We start from the raw sequence: 23,853 nt of genomic DNA on the forward strand, positions 1-23,853 counted from the left end.
CTCCAGAGGCCGGGGTAGCGCTGGGGCGACGTCACAGTGGGGTTGGCGGCCGAATTGACCGAGCCAAGCCGCCTCAGCAGAGGCCAATCAGTGCCATTTGCGGCGGGCTGGGGGCGAAACAAGATGCCAGCGACGAGACGGGCATCACGTGAAAACGGGCTGAGGCTGTTACAGACAGACAAGACATGGAGAAGTGGTTCGACAACGCCGGAATCTCGAGCAGAGACGGAAAATCGCCGGTCGCGATGCTCGGGCAGGTGCGCTAATGCAGCGCGGGTGTGGCCGGCAAAAGGGTTGATGCAACGCTCGAAAAAGAAACAAGACACATGGCACTTGGGACGACGATCGGCCTGTTTTGCGTCTTTTGTTGGTGTGGCAGGCAAACGCGGCTTGGGCGGGCCAGTGGCAACTTGGCGGGATGCACGGGCTCGAGGCACTTTGAGTGCCTATCAGGAGCCTCGAGGCTAAATTGCCGCACTGCTTGCGGTATAAGCAGTTGTCCGTTTCTAGGTACATGTACAAAGACATGGCACCAGTGTCCCATCGGCTTTATTGCCTAGAAGTAAAGAGACGCCACATATAAACACCCATATTCGGTATGACTGTAAACGCAGAGCGTCGGATGTCGAGTGGCGTTTTCAGGCTTTATGCAGGGGCTGTATTCAACAGATTGACGCTACATGGATTTTAATTTGACATCTTAATTTAATGTGATGAATATTATTTTATTTCCTAATGATTTTATACGAGAACCAAATCCTCACTCTTGAGCCCTCTATCAAAAATCTCGCCATTCATAAACCCATCGACATAACACTCGCCAACAAACTTGTAGTTGTCCCCACAGCATCGAAGCAAGACAGGCACACGGCATCCGTACAAGACACACACAACATCACCCCTCTTCGCCTGCGACGGCGCCATACCCACAAACCCTTGCTCCGTCACCATCAGCCTCTTTCGCATCTCCCGTGGACCGATCGTGTCGTTGAGTCTAGATGGGAAGCCATCTTCCCTCTGTTCCGGAAGTTCAAAGTTTGGCGGGACTGTGGTCAGTGAAGCGGACCGAAAAAGCTCCTCTAGCTTGAACCCCCAGATTTCAAGTCCTTCATTGTCATTGATCCAGGTATAGAACGGCTGATAAGCAGACGTGTTCCTGTTCCTGTCCCTGCAAGCCATGAGGTGTGCAAGCTCTACTCTGAATCGGTCCAAGGGAGTGCGAATGCTGAGGTAACGATCTTCTCGATCGAGAACCATGCTGCGAATGAGCTTGTCCAGCAATCTACTGGATTGTTCTCTGCGCTGCGCAAAGTCACAGTTTGAAGTTGATCGGTCAATCTCTCGATTTCTGTCTGACCGCGACGGAACAAGCTTCGAGTCATGCTGGTCCGCATCCCCACCTTTTGGCGTAACACTTGTGCTTCCAAGACCGTCAATGCAGTCCAGGATAATGCCCTTGCAGGTCATCTGAAAGTCCTCCGAGAACGAGCATTCAGGCAAGGTATTTCCGGCCGCGGTATAGAGAGCTGCATCTTCCGCGTCAGACCTGCCAACAACAGGACGAAAGTTGCCAATGTAAGAGATACCGCTTTGGCTGACCAAGAGAGGCGTCACGAAAACCTGAACGCGGATATTCCAATTGGGAACCCAAGATGGCGCGGCAACTACTACTTTGTTTTGTACTGGGAGTTGGTTTGAGCTGTTGAATAGGGTTGCGAAGCAAATAATGTCTAAGCTGTTGTAGGTCTTGATGAAGGATTTGACAACGTTTGTATATATAGTCTCGACCGAAACATCGCTGCGATAGTTTGGCTGGCCAACAACACTTCTGTCCTCCTTGTTTGCCAATCCCAGGAAAGCATAAATTCGATCCTTGGGATTGGTCACAAAGCAGTCGCTCGTGTAAGCAACCAAGGCGATGAGGCTCATCTCAATGGGACTTTGCTGTCCGCTCCTCCGCTGGCGTTCGCTCCACTGGCGGAGTCTGCGTCTGTTCCAAGCTGCATTCCGGGTATTGCTCCCAATAAGGGATTCATCTGGATTGCAACAAGAAATAGCGGATATTGCTTTCGGAAATTGCGAGTGCGACATATGCTTGTTTCCGCAGAAGAAAACTAGACGACGCGGCAGAATGAACTCCTGTATTGTCCATACTCTTCTCCACCACGGTCTTTGCAAAAGGTCTCGCAGTACCCTCCACTTCTCGGCGATGTTAAGATCAGGAGGCATTCCCCTCAATTGCCTTCTTTCCCAAGTTTCAACCAGCTCCTCTCTTCTTTGGCAAAGGCTAAGGAAAAACTCCATTCCCTGGTCGGATTCAACATCTCCTGGTCCCAGCCAGACAATGGTAATGTACGAACTCTCATATAACTGGCCCATTAACTGGACTTGAGATGCACGCTCCTCTTCATCATCGCTATTGATACATATCGAATCAATCCAGAACCGTGCATACGATTTGAGATTTGCGTTGTCACAGATGGCTTCAAGAAGAGGATAGGTGCTGTCTAACACGGCAAATGGCTCGCCATCCAAGTCAATCGTCTTATTCCTTGTTACTTCACCCCATGCATACGAAACAGTAGCAAAGCTGGGATAGTCTTGAGAAGTTACATGTAGTGAAAATGTTTCGAGGCGCCCCGCAATATCACCGTTGTCTGTACGCCATACTTCCAGAAGGCGAAAAGACGAAGCTCCAAGTGTTTTGTAAGGGTTCTTCCCTGTGGCTGAGCCCATGGTTACTTGAATCTGTGGCGCAAAGTGAAATCATATGGTGTTGTTTAGAGATTGACATTTCAGACTACACTTGTCCATAGGTAGGTAACTACTTACCTAGTGGTTAGATTCAATTGCGGAGTATCGAGTGTTGCTGCCTCTTATCATGTGATTTGCGTAAAACGCTGAAAGCACCAAAGAGGTAATACACCAAATGCTACCCCCGTGGCGAGGACGGAAATTACCAGAAACCCCCTAGACGCAGGATGGTTATTCCTTATTCTTGTTGGAGTTGTTGGTCAGATGCTGCGGCTTGCACGTGTGTCGCCATCTCATTGGCCCCAAACCGTCTCATCAAAGCATCTGCAAGTCATTCTGTCACACTAAATAGCGGCCTATGCGATGCTTAGTGCCAGTCGACTTACACCGCAGCGCCAGACCGCCTCGACGCATCGGAAAGATATCGAGATTGTCGGATCTCGAGCTTCTTTCGGCAGAGATGCTTTCTGCGGCCATTACCTAATGTGCTGAGTTAATCATGCCATCCCGCAACCTTATTCACTGCTTTTGCCTAAATCGGCAGAGGCTTATCGAGCTATGCACTGCTGGATAAGAGTTGATTGAATAGAGTTCCAGAAGAGAAATAAACATTCGCTCTCAAAGCAAAAGCAGACAAGCTTTGGGCGATGAGCCATCTTTAGTACCTACATCTTCCACCGTTTCCCAAATCCATCAACTAGACTCTATTTGTCCCCCGACGCATATCCAAAGCTTCCAAACATTATTCCTCTTTCGACCGTAGGATCAGCTCCCGCCAGCTTGATTTCAAATCCACAAGCTTGACTGCGCGGATATTCCCAGCGGCGCTTACCTAATGCTCGTTAATATCGGTATCGATAACGCTCTTCCAGCAGCAACCCCGCTGTAACCGGCGTGACTCGTCACTAAACGCGGCGAGCTGCAAGCGCTCTGGCAGGCGACGCTGACATCACAGGCGGCTTTTACAGCGGCCACAGCCCACGCAGCCAGCCATTAGTAATTTCGGTCCCTCTTCCACAATTTCGAACCTTCAGGTCCTCATCACCATCTGGCGAAGCGCCTCTCAACTCCTTCCGCCTCGCGCAACACCCTCCCCCCTCCCGCGCTTCCTCCTTCTCCGACCCCTCTGCAGCTTCAGCCTCTCTCAAACCGACCAACCATGAAGCGCACCGCCGCCGCCAGCCGTGCTCCGGGATCAAAGTCCGGCGGCTTCGGTGCCCCGGGCGGGACTGGCACCCTGTCGTACCTCACCGAACCCCCGTCATTTAGCGCCGTGTCGGATCCGAATGTCGTCGTGTCTCTCAAGAACCTGCTGAAGAAGGACAGCACCACAAAGACCAAGGCCCTGGAGGACTTGCTGGTGTATGTGCAGGCGCAGCCTTTTGAGAACAACGGCGGCGTCGAGGATGCCATTCTGGACGTCTGGACCGACATCTACCCACGAACAGCCATCGACAACGCTCGCCGAGTGCGCGAGTTGGCTCACAACCTGCAGTTTGAGCTCATCAAGTCTGCGAGGAGGCGTGCAGAACGGCACATCCCCAAGATTGTGGGTGCGTGGCTGGCCGGCCTCTACGACCGAGACCGAGGAGTTGCGCGCGCCGCCAGCGATGGCCTCTCCTCCTTCATCAACACTCCAGAAAAGGTCGCGGCCTTTTGGAGAAAATGCCAGACGCAGATCCTCGACTACGCCATTGATGCGATCCGCGAAACACAGGATACCCTGAGCGATGAGCGATCGACGACCAAGGATGATGCAGAAGCCAAGTATCTCAGGGTCATTGGCACTGGCCTGTCACTGGTCCTCAGCCTCCTCCAGCGACTAAACGACGAAGAAATCAGCAAGCAGAGCCACAAACTCGACGAGTTCTTTGACGAGGAGACTGTCTGGCGCGCCATCACCTTCAACGACTCCTCTGTGCGCAAGTCTGTATGCCACCTCGTCATTACATGCCTCAATCGCAAACTTCCCTATGCCGAGTCTACCCAGGCGAAACAGGCCATAGTTACAGGCGGGCTCAAGACGGGCCAGAGTGGTTCTGCCCAAGACTATGTCCGGGCGCTGACGAGGCTATCACAAGTTGCGCCCGATATCTGGACGCCTATCCCCAAAGAAAAGAAGCCTGCGCTCTTGCGGTTACGGCAGTTTATCGAAAAGGGCTCACAGGGCTGCCCTGCCAAGTTCTGGGAGCACCTTGACGAGCTCATTTCCGTCCTCCCAGAAGATCAGATGAAGAAGTTGGAGACGGCTTCTGAATTTTTAGAGGCCGTAAAAGCCGGTGTGACGAATCGTGAGGAGCCTCGGACGAATACTTCCATGGCCTGGAAGTGCTTTATTGATACACTTAAGCGCCTACATAGAAATCTTCCCGAAGATGAGAAACTTGACTTTGCCCGCCGGCAGATTTGCCCCATTTTCGAAGACTTTCTCCTGACCATATCCGACAAGCCTGTGGCTGTTCCGCTTGGACCCAACGCCATGACTATTCTAGTTGAAGCTCATCTTACTATTCTTCGGAGCTCTCCAAATGTCGTGTCTATATCGGCGGAGGAGTGGGAACGGTTTGCTGATATACTATGCAACAAAATCTCCAATTCTCTTCCAGAGGTGTCCCGAGAGTATCAGTCATCCCAGGAAAAGATTTTTGAAGAGGGTCGACGATGGTTTAGCCTCATCGGAGAAATTCATAGAAAGCTGGCCAATCTTGACGAATCTCTGCCGGATCAGACAGCCGCTCCCTCCAAGAAAGTCATCAGCCATTGTATAGACATTCTGCGAAATCGAAATATGAAACCATTTGGTGCTGCAGGAGTCCTAGAATATGCACTCAGCACCTCTCAGCACCTTTTTGACGGCGAGACGGGAGATAAGACTGCTGAGTTTTTGTCGGCAGCTGCGGGAGACTCCATCGAAAAGGTTATTCAATCTGCTTCAAGCAGGCCTCTTCTTTCCTGCCTCAACCTTTTGGGGGCCATTCCATCAAGAGAACCAACCTACCGCAAGATTTGGGGAGCTTGGGTTGAGGCGGTCTCGGAAGTTTCCGACCGTGCTGTCCGTAACTTGGCTCTTACATCTCTTATTTCTGAAGAAAAGGCTTCCGAGCCTACCCAAGCCAACGCTCAGCTCCAGACCTATATCGTTACGGAAGCCATCGAGGCTGTAAAGGGCGAAGCATCCGGATGGGGTCTGCTGGAAGCTGGTATGAGCGGCCAAGGCCTTTCCGACGAGAGCTGCAAGCAACTCTCTGAAAAGGTGTTGGAAATTCTCGACAAAGAGCCTGAATCTGTGGAGCCAGCGCTGAGAGCGTTGGAGATTCTTGCCAAGGGCAAGCCGAAGCTTTTCGAGGATAGCTCTCTCCATACCGCTTTGGTTGCGCAGTTGTTGAGTCTGACTGAACTTGGCAACAGCGTTGTTTCATCAAAGGCCATAGCAATTCGAGCACTTCTTCAAGGAGGTGGAGCGGGCAATCAGCCGGTAATCCAAATCATTCACGACAACCTCGAGCGAGCAGGTCCCCAATCGTTGGATATTGAAACTCTCTCCAAGCAGGCTCAGCAAGCACATGCGGCGGGCATCGCCGTTGAAGAAATCTTCCCAAGCACAAACATTTGGATGCAGAAGCTAGCACCATTCTTGGATCAGCCCATCAACCCATCGTTGTCCATCACGAACAGCCTGGGTGGTGCCGTTACTTTGACAAACTCCACAGCTCGGCCGACCGAGGTTCGTGTGCACCGAGACAAAAAAGGCCGCTCTGTACCTTTGAGAATGTCTCTTTATTCTGCGCTCCTGTTGAAAGAAGGTATTGATATTGCTACCCTCCCGCGCGAGTTTCAGATCGAGTTGCTCTTTATCCAGTGCCTCATCATACAACTCGCTACTGATCAGATCGACTCCATGGACGAAAACTCACTATGGCTTGGCTTGGAGTCTGAAGAGTCCGTGTCAGAGGCGGAATCTCTGGTGACTACGCTGAAGAATTCCATCAACAAGAAGTCGCTATTGTCAAAGTGGTGGGATAATTCTGTGGACAATGAACAGGCTCACATTTTCCGTGGACTTGTCGATCTTCTCAAGGAGGAGTCGAAGGAGCTGACACCCAGAGGCGTGTACAGTGCCCGTGCCATGAGTGAGATTGTGCAGGTCTTTTCTGAGGCTCATAGCCTGTCATCAGAGCTGGAAGAGGCTCTGCTCAAACCAGTGCTGACAAAGGCGGCCCCTGAAACCGCCCTTCTCGCCGCTGCTATGCTCTCGGGATTCGGAGAGACCTTGGAGACTTCCAAGCTTGCGAGCACTTTCCTGAATCGCCTTGTTAGCGACATCGCGGGGGCTTCTGCAAGTGGCGACAAGACTATGATTACGCTCGTCTTGCTCAATCTATCTGCGCAAGTATATGAGAGTGGGCAACTGCCTGTAGCCAGCAACCGTATTGTTTTCGCAGTCAAGCAGATTACCTCTTGGCTCGAGAATGAAGAGCCTCTGAGCGCTCCTCTGTCTGCCGAGATCTGCCGCGTGCTGAACCAGCTGCTTCCTTGCATGAGCGACGTGTTTGGATCATACTGGGAAAAGGCCATTGATTTCAGTCTGGATCTGTGGGACAAAGCGGTTGAATATCCTCTTCCGGATGCTCTGCCTTTCATCCACTCTTCTCTTAAGCTTATAAAGACACTGAAGAGCCTGGAAGATCCAAACGACGACCTGCAGGACGCTCTCAGAGAATCAGCAAGCAAGCGATCCAAGTCGCTGATTGGACTGCTCAAGCTACCTCGCGGTGCTAGTAGCCAGCCGCTAGAGATTGTAGATGCCATGCTATGCCGGGAAGTAGAGAAGGTGTCTATCAAAAGCATCAAAGATGTCTCGGACATTTATGAACTAGTTGCTTCGGAGTCACAGGATATCCAGACGGCGGCCTTTGATATTCTGCACAGGGCGATTCCAGCCATCCAAGAGCAACGATCTATTGACACTGTTCTGGACAAGACAGGTAAGATTTTCCTACCACCAAGTGTCCTCATCTCATTGGTGATATCTGACTGACTTGAGTAAAGAGGCTCGCCTACCGGATGAACTGCTATCGTTGCTTCTCGACGCGCCTACTCTGGATCGATACCCCGACGAGGTGCTGGCACTATTCCCATCCCCAATTCGAAGCTACCTGCTATCGTGGAAGCTTGTTTTTGACGCCTACTCCTCATCTTCTTACAAACTAAGGAACGACTTTACCGAGAATCTCAAGACAGACAACTGCATGGCCCCCTTCTTGGACTTTATGTTTGATGTGCTTGGCCACTCTGCCGCACGGCCACTGAATCTCGAGAGAGAGCAGCTTACCACAGAGCATATCCAAGACTACGACGTCAAGGTCGCCAGATCAGAGCCAGAAGAAAGAAGCATGCACTGGCTGCTCGTGCACCTATACTTTCTCACGCTGAAATACATTCCTGGCCTCTTTAAAGCCTGGTATCTGGACTGCCGCTCTAAGCAAACTCGCATTGCGGTGGAGGCATGGACGACAAAGTACTTTTCGCCTCTGATCATCTCGGAGGCCCTGGACGATGTGCAGACGTGGGCGGATGAGCAGGAGCCTCCTGGAGATGAAGAGCAGGAAGTCCTCGTCAAGATTTCCAAAAACGCGCGAGAAGTCATTGTCGGCTACGAAATCGACGAGCTCACAGCCTCCATTGTTATCAAAGTCTCACCCAATTACCCCATCGAATCTGTCACAGTCACGGGCCAGGAGGCCGTGGCCGTCAAGGACCGCACCTGGAACAGCTGGATCATGACGACGCAGGGCGTGATTACATTTTCCGGCGGCAGCGTCGTGGACGGCGTGCAGATCCTCAAGCGCAACATTGTGGGCGCGCTCAAGGGCCAGACCGAGTGCGCCATCTGCTACAGCGTCATCGCGGCGGACAAGCGCATGGCGGATAAGCGGTGCACGACGTGCAAGAACCTGTTCCACCGATCGTGCTTGTATAAGTGGTTCCAGACGAGTAGCCAGAATACGTGCCCGCTGTGTAGAAATCCGATTGATTACCTGGGGGCTGATACGCAGAAGAGGAGACGTGGTTAGAGGGAGTGCTAATTATTTTTGGATGTCTTTTTTTTTTTTTTTTTTTTTTTTTTTTTTTTTTTTTTTTTTTTTTTTTCGTTTGAATAGACGTATTATTATGTTGTCATGGGGTTATTTAATGTATATGATGATTTATGCAAGATGTATATGAGAAGAGCCCGCGAGATGCGTATAGAGGGTTGTTTGTATATTTTCCAATCACTTTGTCGCTGAGTTTATCCGTCATTAATGAAGCACTTGAATGTTAAAGCCTGCGAAAGAAAAAAGATATGTCAGCGACTTTGTGTCTGCAATGTTAAAATTCCGACCCAAACACGAGACATACCTCCTCGGCCGAAGCCCTGCTCCCATCGTAGCGAACTAATCTCGCTACGGCGTATCTGAACCCTGCATCGACATGCGGTAAAATCTCCTCCCATGCCCTCTGTGGGAACACGGTCCATAGCTCAAAGGGCGTGACGCGAAACTCCTTTGCCTCGGGCCACGTCTCGGGCGTCGGCGTGCCCAGCGTCTTGAAGATGCTCAGAATCAGGCCCAGCTGGTTGCCGTCCTCGTGGACGGCGCGCGACTCGAACAGCGGCGCGGGAGGCGAGCGGATGGCCTCTGCGAGCATGGCGCCCAGAGCCCACATGTCGACGGCGGCGGAGTAGGCCTTGTTGCCGAAGAGCACCTCGGGGGCGCGGTAGGGGCCGGTGCCGATGTCGAGGATCTTGGCGGCTGGTGGTTCTGACGAGGAGGAGAATTCGGGGTGCCAGGCGGTGCCGAAGTCGGAGAGGTGGGCTGGGCCGGAGGGGGAGGCGAGGAGGATGGCGGAGGGCTTGATGTCGCGGTGGATGATGCCGTGGGCGTGGATGGATGCGAGGGCGTGGAGGGCGTCGGTGAAGATGGAGCGGATGTGAGATGGGTCCAGGCCGGAGGGGCTTTTATCAAGGAGGTCTGCGAGGGTGAGCGGCATGTAGGGAAAGACGAGGACGAGGCGCTGCTCTTGGTCGCGGAAGGTTTCGAGGAGAGGGATGCATGGTGGGTTGAGCGTTTGGAGGATCTTGATCTCGCGGAGGGGGTTGTGCGGCTCGAGGTTCTGATGGGCGACGATGACTTTGAGCGCGAGGGTTTTGTCTCCGGATTGGGTGCGGAAGACTTCGGAGGTGATGCCGTCTGAGATGGGGGTGCAGTTGAGATAGGAGCCGATGCGGATGCCGGTTGATGAGGAGAGAGGTGAGAAGGTGGGTGAGGAGGAGGGAGAGGAGGCTGCGTTTGGGTGGCAGGCGGAGTCGTATTCTTGCTGTGATTTTGTTAGTAATTGATTGGTATGAGTTGAATTGAAGTAAGTAATGCTATGGGTGATGTACTCGTGAAGTTGAGTTGTCGTATGCGGCTTGTTCAATGGCGATGGCCTCACTCATGTCATGCGAGGGGAGCGATTCTGAGCTGTGCGATGAGAGTTAGCCATTGCTCTATAAAAAACGAAGTAGAGTCAAATTAAGAGATGGACATACATTTTCGATATAATCTCATATCGATCTACGGATGAGAGATCCGATTTCCATGCCGAGGAGGCCATGGCTGCTGATTGACTATTGGTCGAGGAACAACAGCAATAGCATCAAGTTTCGGTGGATATTCCAACGCCCGACTGTTAAATTTAGCGATTCTCTGCGCATTAAAACTTATGCACGCTATTCCCTCATGCAAGCAGCAATCAATGCTTCTTCCCCCTCTCGATCATGCCAGCAGGCCGGGGCGACACGTCATTAGCCGATTGGGCTCCATTTCGTTGAAACCGAGCCGGGATCCATGGCCGTCATGGCCCAAAGCTGACGATGCAGTCGCGGTTTTTGGCTCCCAGGGAAACAAAAACTCATTAAACATTGTCCCGAGGCTTCTCCGGCGAAACAGACTTTCCGCCGTTTTGCAGCCTCCAGCGCCACCAGAATGTGCCAGAACGCGCCCCATTGGCCCAGGCAGCTGCTTTTGGTGCTGACAAGGCTGGCCGTGGCGGCATCGGCCCCCCATAATTGGGCGCCATGATTGGGTTTCCAGGGCCTGGCGTTGGCCCTTCTCCTCAATTAACGCCCACAGCGAGGCTGCCACCTGCCTGCCCACCCGCTGGGAAAAAGGGCCCCAGCCACTAAAGGCCGTGGCCCAAATTACAGCGGGCTGCAGCGCTGCGCTGGTTGGCTCGAGCTCCCCGTGCAGAACAGCGACTGGGCACTACCATCGCCGTCTCGCCAGTTCTTCCGTCACCAATTCTCCACCATCCTTCTTTTTCCTCCACCAAAAACATTCAAGCGGCGTCACTCTTCAGCAAGCCGGGCATATCGCCATGCGCGCATTCGATTAGGAACGGTGCACCGTGTCCCAGCTTGCCCTTTGTACAATTTGCCCTGAATATTGGAATATCCCCCCCCGTGTCGATCGCAGCGTCAACGGCGGCGAAGCTATCCCTACCTTTACCTTTAATTTATTGATTACTTAGTCAGAGCGACTGTCGCCAGACCACCATGGACGAGACGGCGAGGACAGAGTACCCGGCCATGCTGGTAAGAGAACAGCTTCCATTCCACTCTCCGCAATATCTTCAATCCTGCTCGTTCGGGCTGCTGGACAAAGCGCAATGGACTAACACGCTGCCCTTTTCGGGCGCCCTTCGCACAGGCTGTTCTGCAGCCCGGCCAGGCCGTGCAGACGCTCAACGACCGGATGAAGCGCATCAACAAGATCAACCTCGAGATCGCCGACTGGCTCCAGGTACGCAACAGCCCTGGCGGAACGCCCGGTGATGGCAAAATGAGAGACGAGGAAGCTGATGTTGACCAATTGTCGCCTGTAGGAGCGCCGTCGCGTCGAAGAGCAATATGTGCTGGCCATGCGCAAGCTGGCCCAGTTCCGAGTCCCCAATGCGCAGTCCGAGCTGGGGTGAGTCGCCGAATCCTCGTCAATGCCTCTGTCCTCGAGGCCGGTCGTCGAATGCCATCGCTAACAAACATGTTTGTGCAGTGTTTTCCAGGTTCCGTGGTCCCGAGTCATCGAGTCCGTCGAACGCAACGCACAGTCCCACCAGCTGTTCGCCGATCGCCTCGGCAATGATGTCGAGCAGCCGCTGAGGGCCTTTCCGCAGCGCCAGGACACCCAGAACATGACCAACATCGCAAACAACCTGGCCACCATGGCCCGGGAGCTCGACGACGCGCGAAGCCAGTCCGACAAGCTTACCAAGAAGGGCGGCAAGGCCAGCACTCAAAAGGTCGACCTCGCGTCGTCCAAGCTTGAGTCGGCCACGCAGCAGTGGGAATCGCAGTCGCCCTTCATCTTTGAAACGCTTCAGGTGCTCGACGAGTCTCGCGTCAACTTGCTGCGCGACCTGTTGACTCAACTTGAAACCCACGAGTCTGATCGGGCACAGCGGAGCACCGACATCGCCGTCGAGACACTGGCACAGATGCTGGAGATTAGCACGGAGAGGGAAGTGCAGAGCTTTGTGCAGAAGGTGACTGCTGGCAAAAGCTCACTGCCGCCGTCGAGGACAGCGACGAGACGCTCGACGACGCACATGTCGCAGAATTCTGCCAGCGGGACAAGTGCTCCCTCAACGCCGAATCCCTCGCAGCCGCTGCCCGAAGATGATGCTAGCGAGCACAATTCGCTACCCAATAATGAAGCTAAGCCGGGTATGTAATCAGCATGTCAATGGAATGAGCGTGTACTAACGAATTGCCATGATAGAATCCAAATTACGCAGGTTAGGTACCATGTTTGGTGGTCGACGACGACAGAGCGTCCACGCGGGCTTCGGTTCTCTCTCCCCTCAGAAATCAACTGGCGCAACCTTTGGGCGACTTGGCAGCAGCCATGGCCGGGCCGTCTCTCCGATGACTTCTTCGAGCAACCTTCAGGAATCCAACCGACTGTCCATCTTGCCCGAGATGCCAGATGCAGCCCGCAGGCCACAATCATCGTCCGACGCCATGCACGGGGAGCCGTCGTTGAATGGAAATGGTAACACGAATGGCCTTGGACCTGGGGAATCTCTTCTCGATACTCCCGCTCCAGAGATGCCGTCAAGTGTAGTTAACGGCAACCATAATGTGGAGCAACAGCAACCCGAGGCTACCGCTTCATCCGAACCGCCATCCGCCCAGCCAAGCCAACAGGAGGCCACTTCTCCGATTGTTTCCAAAGATGAGGAGGGCTTCACAATACGGGCACCAATGAACGATCCCATCTCAGAGGCCCAGAGAGAAGCCCTTGCCGACGAAGCCGATCAAGGTTTCAAGCTTAATATTCAAAACTCACCAATCGAAGAAGAGGACCCCGAAGCGGCACAGGCCGCCCTCTCGAATGTGGCCAATACACTTCGAGTGGGCTCCGCCAACATGAATCGACGCTCCATGACGGTGCGCGGCCGCCGTGACGTGCGCAACACCATCTATGCGCCTGTGCTGCCTCACTTTGGTGATGGCCAGTCAGACAACGCCATCCCTGCCATGCCCGCCGTTCCGGGATCTCCTCCTCGCCCTCCGTCGTCTCGGCCCGCCGCCGTGGCTGCACTTGCTTCCGAGGCTAGCGCTGCCTCCGATACCCAGTCTGTGCGGTCCGGAAACTCGCTCGGTAGCCATCATACAAAGCACCCGGAGCTGACGGGCCCTGGACTGAATTCCTCCATTATCGAGACTGTTTCAGCTCACTTTGAGGGCGGCGAGCTGAAGAGCACATCAGTTGCGGGAGAGGTTGCTTTTGCCAACAATCCTACAGGTGATGTTGACGCTGCCAAGAGTAAGCTGACCATTTCCTCCTCTTGTCTGACACATTCAAATACTAATGCTCGTACAGCACATGAAACCATTCGTATCAACAACTTTGCCAACTTGGAACGCATCGGCCCCAACCGAATCTTTGTTCACAACGCCTCTCCCGACCAGCCCGACCAATACGCGCTGGACGTCTCTCACCTTTCCGCTTCCAAGACCGCGACTGCTTTCTCTTACCGTGTCTTCTCTGACGGATCAGAGGCTCATTCTCTTAATCAACATGTTCCTCTCCTTGTCAACCCCATATGGAAATCCCAGGGCGACAAGCTCGGCCTCCTCTTGCAGTATCATCTCAACCCCGAGTGCAAGTGGACAGCTCCCGTCACTCTCCACAACGTTGTCTTTGTTGTGTCATACGACGGCAAAGCAACTGGTGCCCAGACAAAACCTAGCGGCACCCATTTGAAGGACAAGCATCTTGTTTACTGGCGGCTGGGGGACGTGACTCTAACAGACGCCGCACAGAAGATTGTCTGTCGTATTGTCGGCGCAGACGGCGTGGAGCCACAGCCAGGCAACGTTGAAGCTAGGTGGGAGTACGCTGTCTCGGGTGAAGATGTTGTCGGCAGCGGCATCTCCATCTCCAGGCTGGAGACTGTGAACAAGGACGCCGTGGAGAGTGATCCCTTTGCGGATGAAGAGAACCCTGCTAGCTCAAACCCGTCTCTCGCAGAGCAGACGTGGGTGGATGTGCCGATTACGAGGAAGCTTGTGAGCGGCAAGTACGAGGGGAAATAGTCTTGACTTATTATAAAGCGCTTACATGTCAGCGTCTTGAGTGGGAAATTGGGGGATGAGAATATCGTTGGTAATATTGAATATGCTGACTGAAACGTGAGCGCTGGTAATTCAAGCGTTGAGAGCGAAGGGGGCAAATAACTTTATGCGACCTTTTTTTTTTCTTTCTTTCCTTTATATCAAAAGAGAAATAAGATCGAGCGACTGTACGCCGATTTATTATTTCCTAGAATTTGACTATTCGCTCGTGATATCAAGATCTTTCCTTTTTGTTTTTTTTATATGTGCTGTTGGAGGGAAGCCCTTGCTGCGCTGATGTGTATACACGCTCGTTTTTTTTCTAAAACTAATATTTGTTTGTTCTTTTGTATGATGCATAACTCTCGTTTTTTATTCTTTTGTTTTTTTGTCTTGCGTTTCTAATATTGTGTATGGAGAGGAAGAGATGGAATATTGTATGAGTGTAGAGGTTGTAGGAATAGGAGACATTGGAGAAAAAAGAAATTTATGAACACCTTTATCGTCGCAGTTCCTCTGTTAACATAAGTCCTTCTAGCTTGCATGTACAGATGATGGTACTCTTTACGCAGAATGACATGGGAACAGGTACTACTGGTACCTCTCTACTGTAGCTACTAAGGTACCGCTCGAGTAGCAGCATTACTATTTTCGTATCTCAGCCTGATCCTGATGATCTCTCCCAGCCAATAGTAACATGCCGGCCCCCGCTCGCAATCCCATTCGCTTGAGACGCGTCCAGAGTCTTTCGGGCTGCAATCATCAGGAATACATGCGACTTCTTCATGGCCAAACGCATTGTTCATTCTTCCCTGACGATTTGCTGAGCAGTGCCAGCTACCTATCCGGCGAAGAGACAACATGGCTAATTCCAGCCAGCCTCCTCCAAGCAGTCGCGACGAATTTGAAATAGCCATCATATGCGCATTAGCCATTGAATACGACGCCGTCGCTCTTCTAATCGACGAATTCTGGGACAAAGATGGCGATAGGTATGGCAGAGCTATCGGCGATCCCAACACATATACCACTGGGCGCATGGGAAGTTTCGATATCGTTGTGGTGCTGCTTGCTGAGACAGGCAAAGTCAGTGCAGCAAGCGCGGCTTCCAGCTTTCGATCGAGCTTTCCGAAGATTACTCTCGCTCTGTTAGTGGGAACATGTGGAGGAGTACCTTACACAAAAGATAGTGAAGAGATTCTCCTCGGAGATGTCGTCATCAGCAAAACGGTCATCCAATATGATATTGGCAGCCAATACAGCCACGAATTTCTCACAAAGGACACACTCGAGGATAGATTAGGGAGACCAGGACCGAATATTCGCAGCATCCTCACTGTTATGGAAACGAATCACGGGCGAGAGCGCCTGGAGAACCGTGCTGCTGTGCTACTAGAGCAGCTGCAACGTCATGCCGGCCGAAAGAAAACGCGGAAGCCGGTCAAGTACGAATATCCTGGGATCCTAAAAGATCGATTATTTGAGTCAAGCTATGTCCATAAGCACCAAGTCTTGCTCCCGTATCGTTGTTGCGACGAAGTACCCTGCAATGACTCTCACATGCTCTCCTGTCATGATCTTGGCTGTGAAGACGACCGTCTCGTTCAACGTCGGCGGCTCAACGACGAGGCTCAAAATCTTTCTATTTTCATCGGTCGCTTTGGCTCAGGGGATACGACATTGAAGTCGGGAATGTATCGCGACGAGCTCGCCCAGCGCCATGGGCTCCTGGCATTCGAAATGGAGGGCGCAGGTATCTGGGATGAGCTACCATGCGTCATCGTTAAAGGCATTGCCAACTATGCTGATGGCCATCAGAATGCAGACTCAAATTGGAAGCACTTTGCCGCCGCCACGGCTGCCGCAACAGCAAGAGCATTAATTGAGCGATATCCCAAGACAGATAGGCCTCGTCCTCCATTGGTCATTCTTAAAAGGCCCAGAGAAAGAACTCAAGAAGAGAACGAGTGTCTAAGGGACATGCATGTAACTGATCCTTTTCTTGACAAGAAAAGAATCGAAAACACCAACGGGGGTCTCTTGAAAGATTCGTATGTTTGGATTCTCTCAAATGCCGATTTTACCCAATGGCGTAACAATCCTGACGGTGGACTCTTGTGGATCAAAGGGGACCCTGGCAAAGGCAAGACGATGCTCATCTGTGGCCTCATCGACGAGTTGCAAGCCGACGACAGAACACAATCGTATTACTTCTTTTGCCAGGCATCTGACCCCCGGCTAAACAGTGCTACTAAGGTTCTATGCAATTTGGTCTACTCTATTGCCTGCCAAGATCAAGAAGCTCTGTCAGTTGTCATGGAGAAGTATAAGCACGCAGGCAGAGAATTGTTCCATAATGCAAATACTTGGACTGTTCTATCCCAGATGTTGACTCAGATCTTACAAAAAGTAAATCTGGAGAACAACGTCTTTATTATTGATGGCCTTGATGAGTGTATAACCGATCTCCCTCTTCTTCTTGATTTCATCGCCGGAGCGCCAGCATTGTCAATGACAAAATGGATCGTTTCAAGTCGAAACTGGTCAAATATTGAGGAGAGATTGAATACAAGCTCCAAGAAGCTGCTCTTATCCCTCGAACTGAATGAGCAATCAGTCTCGCACGCCGTTCAAGTTTACATCAAACACAAGGTCGATCAGCTAGCGGCCCTCAAAAAGCTGGATGAGCATTCGCGCGACGATGTTGAAGCGTATCTATCTGCTAATGCCAACGAGACCTTTCTGTGGGTAGCCTTGGTCTGTAAAGAGTTGTTCAAGTGGGGTGTGAAGAAGAGACATTTGCGAGACATGATGAAGACTTTCCCTCCTGAATTAGGGCCGCTATATATGCGTATGATGGCGCAGGTGTGCGAGTCGCAAGATGCGGATATATGTGTGCAAGTGCTGGAATTGATCTCTCTTACTTACCGACCAATTTCGGTGGTAGAGCTAGCATCGCTAGTCAAGATACCTGACGATAACGACGACCTTGATGAGATGAGAGACGTCATTGCCACTTGTGGATCTTTTCTTGTCTTGAAGGATGACATGGTTTATTTCATTCATCAGTCGGCCAAAGACTTTCTGCTCAACAACACATCTAACCAGATCTTCACTCGGGGAGTTGCTCGCAAACACCATGATATCTTTTCGGGATCAATACAGATCCTTTCACAAGGTCTTCGACGAGACATATATAAGCTCCGCCATCCCGGGGCTCTACCTTCTGTGCCCAATCCCGATCCACTAGCGCCTTTACAATATGCTTGTGTATATTGGGTTGACCATCTACGAGACGCTATCAATTCCTCTGGAAAGACGGTTTCGCAAGCCAGCCTACAGAGTGAGGGAGCAGTCCATTCCTTTCTTAAAACCTATTTGTTACAATGGCTGGAAGCCTTTTGCCTGATAGGCAAACTGTCGGAGGGTATTATCGCTATTAAAACGCTGGAGTCATTGGTATGTCAGACAACCTTCGCTTGAATAATCGTTTGTAATGGAAATGGCTTACTCTTTAGATAGACAGCACAAGACTTGAGCCTGTTGCACCGTTTTGTAAAGGATGCTCGTCAGTTTGTCTTATCGTTCAGACCAGCAATTGAATACACTCCTCTGCAATTATATTCTTCGGCTCTTCTTTTCACCCCTACATCTAGCATTGTACGACAAACATTCGAGCCAAGTCAGGCGAAATGGATCTCGCAGAAGCCTAGCGTGCGATTTGAATGGGATGCACGCTTGCAAACACTAGAAGGCCATAAACGTGATGTTACTTCATTGGTGTTTTCGCCAGATAATACGAAACTAGCGTCTTATTCTGAAGATGGTAATGTCAGGATGTGGGATCGGGCTACAAGTGCCTGCTTGCAGTCACTTACACTCGACACTACTGATGGGCATCTGAGCCTGGCGTTTTCGCCCGACAGCAGTCAGTTGGCATTTGCTTTCGATGAAATTATCAAAATATTGGATACAAAGACCGGTGCTTTTGTAATGACGCTCAGCAGTGGTCCATATTATGAGTCAATGATGTTTTCACCCGACGGCAAGCAATTAATATTATCAAATGAACTTTGGGAAGACAGCAACTTTGGGATTTGGGATCTTGCGACAGGTATGCAGCTTCAAACGAAAGATTACTACCAAGATGTCCGAAAACCAGCTGTCTTTAATGCACTAGACGAGGACGAGACATCAGACGAAGACGAGTTTACCGTAGTTCGAAGTCCAATAACAGGTTCCCGTGTCGCGGTAATCAGCAAAGATCGTCCCTTGAAGGTAGTGTTTACATTAGATGGCATGCAATTCGCACTCATGGTGAAATCCCCAGACCTCAAAACTTGGAATACTGAGTCAATCTACATCTTGGACACCGCTACCAGTAAATGTTTGCAGAAATTCACGGACTACCCGATTACTGAACATTTCGCGCTTTCACCGGACGGTTCACAGCTGGCAGTGGCCTGTGGCGAGGATGTTACCATCCGCGACGTCAAAACGGGCGCTTCTCTCTTTGCGTTTCCGACCCTTGGAGAAGTTTATTTCTCCCCGGCCTTTTCTCCAGACGGTGCTGAGTTGGCTTCTGTTGAATATTACGAAAGCATCAACATCTGGGATCTTACTTCGGGTTCCTTCATGGACCCTGACGATGATTTGATTTGGTCAGTCGCATTTTCACCAGATAGCACACGCCTTGCACTCATAACAAATTATACGGAGCTCCTAGAGGATTTCACCATTAAGGTTTGGGATCCTGTGGAAGGAAGACATCAGCAGCAGCTCCAAGTCGGCATTTCAACAGCTTATCTAACTTGTTATGATTCGAAATTTGAGCGATTAGCATTAGCATTTTCTCCAGACAACACGCAATTAGCGTATTCGAGGAGAACTGAACTTGTGATTCGAAATTTAATCGAAAACTCACAACGGGACAAGTTCGAATTCAAGGCTTCAGGTAGCATACAGTCAATTGTATTTTCTCCCGACGGCAATCGACTGGCGGTGGCAGATATCCCTCTTCTGGATGAGATCGGCGACACGAAAACTACCAAAATCAAAACTCCAAAGATCGAGATCGTGGACGCGACCAACGGCGCAATTGTTTACACATTCTATTTCTCAACAGGGATTATATATGTGTATTTTTCATCAGACGGCAAGCGTTTGGGGTCAGTGTCAGAAAAGGGCATCGCGGCGATATGGGATTTGAGTACGGGCGCATGCTTACAGACGCTCGATTTCAAACTTGAACATGAATTTGAGTTCAGGACGATAGACGATTGGCAACACATTGATATACAACAATCCCACTTCCAATGTTTCATTACCAGCATGTTGCAGGATCCAGGGTCAATACCCAGTGCTATCTTTGAGTTTGATGTTGGCCCAAGCAACAGCTGGCTTTTGCGACGAGGAGAGCCTTTTCTTTGGCTTCCTTCGGAATATCGGGACATTCATATAAGTTATGCTGGAGGAAATATTGCTATTGTACCTTTTTGTAGAGATTTTTTTGTTCTTTCTCTTAGCCTTGCAGAATTAGACGCTGAGATGGTATCCAACAGGTCATCAATACTCGAAGTTTAGGTAGTTGTATACAAGAGCCAAGGTACATGTACCATGACCAATCAATGCTAGGTACACATTAGTATTTGGGCTACTCTATCGATTCGGCGCTTCACAATGAGCAAGACAAGATTGCACGAATAGTTTCAGTCACCGCCCTCGTCTATTCGATACCACGACCCGACGTCGACAACTCCACGAGCAACTACTTCAAGAGCTAGCCTAACGCCCGCGAGATTCTTATAAGCAAGACTTCATCGAATCGCAACTCTCAAATAGACCAGCGCCAAGAAAAGCATCGTCGACATGGCGCCAGGCTCTGCTTCGTTTTAGCCAACGCGAGCAGTGTTAATGCTAGAACACTGACTTCTGCGGTGTATCTGACAACGTCTACGTAAATACAATTTTTGGCGGTTACGCCAGGTGAGCTCTAGTCTGTGGGTTATGCGAGTATCACGAATAGACTGATTGTCTCTACGTACGATACAACGGAAAACCAAACGGCTGAGTATTAGCGAGATGTCTATTTCTCTATCCATAACGGCTCTCCCTCCTGGATATACACCCCTATATAAGCGCATGATGGCCTACATGTATTTTAATAAACAAAAGTAAGAAAATAACAGATGCACATTATGATCAAGTATAGTAAGTAATAGTGAATCAGTAGTATACGTATTTCTTCTAAAAAGCCTATAGTGCTTGCACCAGATCTATTCCATCTCCTTACCCGCCCTTTCCCTAATCATTCTATGCCAGAGCCCATATCTAAAAATATAGAGAAATTAAGGAAAACGGGGTTTCCCCCGTGGACTTTTATCCATAAAGAAGCGGGCATTTGCCCATAAAGGAAGAAGCAGGCATTTACCTATAAAGGAAGAAGCGGGAATTCACCCATAAAGGAAGAAGCGGACATTCATCCATGAAGAAACGGACTTTTTATCCATGAAGAAACGGATTTTTCATCCATGAAGTAGCGGGTATTTACCCATAAAGGAATGAGCTATCGCCCATGAAGGAATAAGGAAGATGGGGTTTCCCCCAAGGACTTTCATCCATAAAGATAGGTATTTACCCATGAAGGAAGAAGTAGGCAATCGCCCATGAAGGAATAATAAAAATGAGGTTTCCCCCAAGGAATTTCATCCATAAAGAAATAAGCCATGTAGCCATGAAGGAATAGGCACTCGGCCATGAAGGAATAAGTAGTAGAATAGGCTTTCACCTAAGGACTTTCATCCATAAAGAAACAAGGCATGTAGCCATGAAGGAATAGGCACTCGGCCATGAAGGAATAAGTAGTAGAATAGGCTTTCACCTAAGGATTTTCATCCATAAAGAAAACAAGGCATGTAGCCATGAAGGAATAGGCATGTAGCCATGAAGGAAGAAGTAAAAAATAGGCTTTCACCCAAGGATTTTCATCCATAAAGAAAACAAGGCATGTAGCCATGAAGGAATAGGCATTCAGCCATGAAGGAAGAAGTAGAATAGGCTTTCACCTACCTAGCACTGCCTCTGCTTTTTGTCTTACTCCTCCTCCTCTCCAAGCTCCTCTACGCGCTCGTTGCTCTCTTCGTTGCTCTCTTCGTTGCTCTTTTCGTTGCTCTCTTCGTTACTCTCTTCGTCGCTCTCTTCCTCACTCCCCTCATCGCTTCCCTCTTTCTCCGAACGGTTAATGGCTGCCTCTACGAGCTTGCGCACTCGGCGAGCAGCTTCTGCAGTCTCTTCTTCGGTGAGGTTTATGGGTGTATCGAAGCCGTGTCCTGCAATGTAAGCCGACATTTCAGCCAGGCCAACAGTTCCGTGATGGGTGGCAAGGGCAAGCAACATGCTCCTTCGCATATAATTTCCTGGTGTTCCAAAAGGGCGTAGATTATAGAATCGAGCCCAAACTTTCTCCCATCCGAGACGTTTGAGGTCCTTGATGCGAATAAGCGCCATGATGAAGTGGAAATAGAGAAAGCGTGAGACTGGACGGTACTCGTTGAGAAACACCAGCTCCTTTCCATCGAGGTCCCTGCCATAATAGCCTGGGAATAGTTCACTATTCCGAATATCAGGCGAAATGAGCTCCGTGCGCCATCGTCTAATGGGAGACTCGCTTAAATCAACTGGGACAACTACGATGTGATAGCTGTCGAACCACGCCTTGATACGGTCTGACAAAAGCAGCGCATTACCCTCTCGTTGAAGTGATTGGGCTCGTCCACCAAAGAGCACTTCACCAAAGCCGTTTAGGACATCGGGAACGATGCGTGCAGCTTTATGAAATTTTGCTCCATGCCATTTGCCGGTTATATGGCACCAAGCACTGTCAGGCTGGACGCCTTCGTGGTCATTGCTATCGCCGTTGTAGTAGGCTAAAGCATCCCGGCGCCAATTTGAGCGTCTTTTCTTGCTCTTATCCTGCCCATAGCATGACTCGTAAAGACTCAAAAGCAGCTGAGGGATCTCACCAGTATATAGGTCGATCATCCGGACTGCTCCGGCATCTTCGAATCGAGCCTTCTTCACTTGGTGATGCCATAAGCTGTCTCCGGCAGAAGAGGAGCGTGACCACGCTTCCACGCGACGCTTCGTACAGGTGTTTTGGTCAATAAGACCGGCTTTGAGCTCTTCGTCCGCAACGGCTTCCTCAAGCTTGAACAGCTCCTCCTCCTTCTGGGCCATTTCCACTCCGAGCGATGCCAACTGAAGGCTCTCGCGGCGACTTATTTCCGGCCGCTCCTGGTCTGGCGCAACCTCTGGTTCCACTTTGCTCTTGTAAGCTTCGTATGTTCTCTTCGCCGCCAAATAGGTACGTTTGGCTGTGGTGAGTTTGGCCCTTGCTGCGGCCACTCTGGATGGCATAATGGCTGTATGTTGGTGAGCGGCAGACATGGTTGGTCGAGATGGTGATGACTTTGTAAAGAAGGTTGAATTGAGTAATTGGTTGATCAGATTTGCTGAGCAGGCGTTGTTCTGGTGCGTTGATGTGAGATTGTTTGTGGGAAACGAAGCTGAAAGAAGTGCCGGACAATGCTAATTTTTTTGTTTGTTTACTGCCAGAAAACCGTCTATACGCCACAATGCAGGGCTTGAAGCTTATTTAAAAGTAGTTGAATACTACAAGTATCGAGGTAGACAGGAACCTTGGTAGGCAAGTAACCAAGTATCTCAGGCTTGTCTGGTGGTTTAGAAACAAGATTGTTGTTTTTGACCTTGATCAAAATGTCGTGAAGCGGCTGCTTTCCTCATACAATTCCATGTGGTGGTGCATCACGAATGCCTTGAAGCAAAGCTCCATGCATCTCAAACAGCGGCTACGACTATCGGCTCCATCGACGCGAATTCGACGTTCATATTTAAGTATCCAGGTAATAGGTAAGTATGTAACTACATCAACTTACATGTAGTAGAGCGTTACTGTAGGGATACTGCTACTGCTGCTACTGCTACTACTGCTACTGCTACTAGGAACCCAGTTGGCGCAAACCACAAATTCTATATTCTGGGACCGCTATTCAATACTTGTAGATGGCAAAATTTAGGCCGAAAGACAAAGGATTTCGTGCCAAGAATTAATGATCTATTAATAGCACCATGTATCTTTGCATCTTTGTTGGATATACGAAAATCGCGAAACCCTGTGGAAGCTCTGGAGCGGAAGCAAGAACAACCACGCCCTCCTCCTCTTTACATGTCCCCTGACCTTCAGGAACAAGACCTCAATCGGTATTTAAATCAAATAGTTTCACTGTCCTTATAGTGCTATTGCTTAGTCTTTTCTACAGCTGTAACAACCTAAGCACTTTGGCTGGCGGGAGACTGCCAGTCTGCGTCGAACTCGTTTTCATCCACTCAACACTCTCCTAGCCAGCCCTCGAACCGGCTGGATTCTGACTCATATTCTCCCA

At 50.4% G+C, this 23,853-nt stretch overlaps 6 protein-coding genes across 7 annotated transcripts; 3 read left to right on the top strand and 3 right to left on the bottom strand.

Moving 5' to 3' along the window:
• Positions 1 to 741: 741 nt before the first annotated feature.
• Positions 742 to 2,736, bottom strand: TrAtP1_013162 (uncharacterized protein; the record flags this gene model as incomplete). Its single annotated transcript, XM_014088779.2, has 1 exon — positions 742 to 2,736. The coding sequence occupies one exon, from the start codon at positions 2,734 to 2,736 to the stop codon at positions 742 to 744; it is 1,995 nt and encodes a 664-aa protein (XP_013944254.2).
• Positions 2,737 to 3,775: 1,039 nt separating this feature from the next.
• Positions 3,776 to 8,904, top strand: TrAtP1_013163 (uncharacterized protein). The gene has a single exon (XM_066115811.1). It carries the CDS (start codon positions 3,914 to 3,916, stop codon positions 7,790 to 7,792), a length of 3,879 nt encoding a protein of 1,292 aa, XP_065971911.1. The 5' UTR covers positions 3,776 to 3,913; the 3' UTR covers positions 7,793 to 8,904.
• TrAtP1_013164 (uncharacterized protein) lies at positions 8,905 to 11,029 on the bottom strand. 2 transcript variants are annotated; one of them, XM_014088883.2, is made up of 4 exons: positions 10,325 to 11,029; positions 10,178 to 10,256; positions 9,154 to 10,110; positions 8,905 to 9,079 (listed from the first exon to the last, which is right to left on the bottom strand). In XM_014088883.2, exons 1-4 carry the CDS (start codon positions 10,387 to 10,389, stop codon positions 9,044 to 9,046), a joined length of 1,137 nt encoding a protein of 378 aa, XP_013944358.2. In that variant the 5' UTR covers positions 10,390 to 11,029; the 3' UTR covers positions 8,905 to 9,043. The 2 variants fall into 2 exon arrangements, with proteins under 2 accessions (XP_013944358.2, XP_065971912.1); XM_066115812.1 differs by lacking the exon at positions 10,325 to 11,029 and having other exon boundaries at positions 10,178 to 10,285.
• Positions 11,030 to 11,092: 63 nt separating this feature from the next.
• On the top strand, positions 11,093 to 14,901 carry TrAtP1_013165 (uncharacterized protein). Its single transcript, XM_066115813.1, has 6 exons — positions 11,093 to 11,368; positions 11,484 to 11,576; positions 11,659 to 11,744; positions 11,826 to 12,496; positions 12,552 to 13,601; positions 13,659 to 14,901. The coding sequence occupies exons 1-6, from the start codon at positions 11,330 to 11,332 to the stop codon at positions 14,372 to 14,374; spliced, it is 2,655 nt and encodes an 884-aa protein (XP_065971913.1). The 5' UTR covers positions 11,093 to 11,329; the 3' UTR covers positions 14,375 to 14,901.
• Positions 14,902 to 15,967: 1,066 nt separating this feature from the next.
• TrAtP1_013166 (uncharacterized protein) lies at positions 15,968 to 20,419 on the top strand. The gene is made up of 2 exons (XM_066115814.1): positions 15,968 to 17,851; positions 17,915 to 20,419. The coding sequence occupies exons 1-2, from the start codon at positions 16,085 to 16,087 to the stop codon at positions 19,973 to 19,975; spliced, it is 3,828 nt and encodes a 1,275-aa protein (XP_065971914.1). The 5' UTR covers positions 15,968 to 16,084; the 3' UTR covers positions 19,976 to 20,419.
• Positions 20,420 to 21,484: 1,065 nt separating this feature from the next.
• Positions 21,485 to 22,837, bottom strand: TrAtP1_013167 (uncharacterized protein; the record flags this gene model as incomplete). The annotated part of the gene is made up of 1 exon (XM_014088783.2): positions 21,485 to 22,837. One exon carries the CDS (start codon positions 22,835 to 22,837, stop codon positions 21,485 to 21,487), a length of 1,353 nt encoding a protein of 450 aa, XP_013944258.2.
• Between the last annotated feature and the right edge of the window lie 1,016 nt (positions 22,838 to 23,853).

Source organism: Trichoderma atroviride, chromosome 7 (genome assembly GCF_020647795.1).
Source record: "Trichoderma atroviride chromosome 7, complete sequence".
NCBI classification, from domain to species: Eukaryota; Fungi; Ascomycota; class Sordariomycetes; order Hypocreales; family Hypocreaceae; genus Trichoderma; species Trichoderma atroviride.

What these genes read in the sequence shown, in the direction of transcription:
- TrAtP1_013164 (XM_014088883.2), bottom strand. Translation starts at nt 10,389, where the DNA reads ATGGCCTCCTCGGCATGGAAATCGGATCTCTCATCCGTAGATCGATAT. An exon ending in ACGACAACTCAACTTCACGA is followed by an intron (nt 10,111 to 10,177) that starts GTACATCACCCA and finishes ACAAAATCACAG; the next exon opens with CAAGAATACGACTCCGCCTG. An exon ending in GCAGGGCTTCGGCCGAGGAG is followed by an intron (nt 9,080 to 9,153) that starts GTATGTCTCGTG and finishes TTTCTTTCGCAG; the next exon opens with GCTTTAACATTCAAGTGCTT.
- TrAtP1_013163 (XM_066115811.1), top strand. Translation starts at nt 3,914, where the DNA reads ATGAAGCGCACCGCCGCCGCCAGCCGTGCTCCGGGATCAAAGTCCGGC.
- TrAtP1_013166 (XM_066115814.1), top strand. Translation starts at nt 16,085, where the DNA reads ATGTATCGCGACGAGCTCGCCCAGCGCCATGGGCTCCTGGCATTCGAA. An exon ending in TTAAAACGCTGGAGTCATTG is followed by an intron (nt 17,852 to 17,914) that starts GTATGTCAGACA and finishes CTCTTTAGATAG; the next exon opens with ACAGCACAAGACTTGAGCCT.
- TrAtP1_013165 (XM_066115813.1), top strand. Translation starts at nt 11,330, where the DNA reads ATGGACGAGACGGCGAGGACAGAGTACCCGGCCATGCTG. An exon ending in CAATAATGAAGCTAAGCCGG is followed by an intron (nt 12,497 to 12,551) that starts GTATGTAATCAG and finishes TTGCCATGATAG; the next exon opens with AATCCAAATTACGCAGGTTA. An exon ending in TGATGTTGACGCTGCCAAGA is followed by an intron (nt 13,602 to 13,658) that starts GTAAGCTGACCA and finishes ATGCTCGTACAG; the next exon opens with CACATGAAACCATTCGTATC.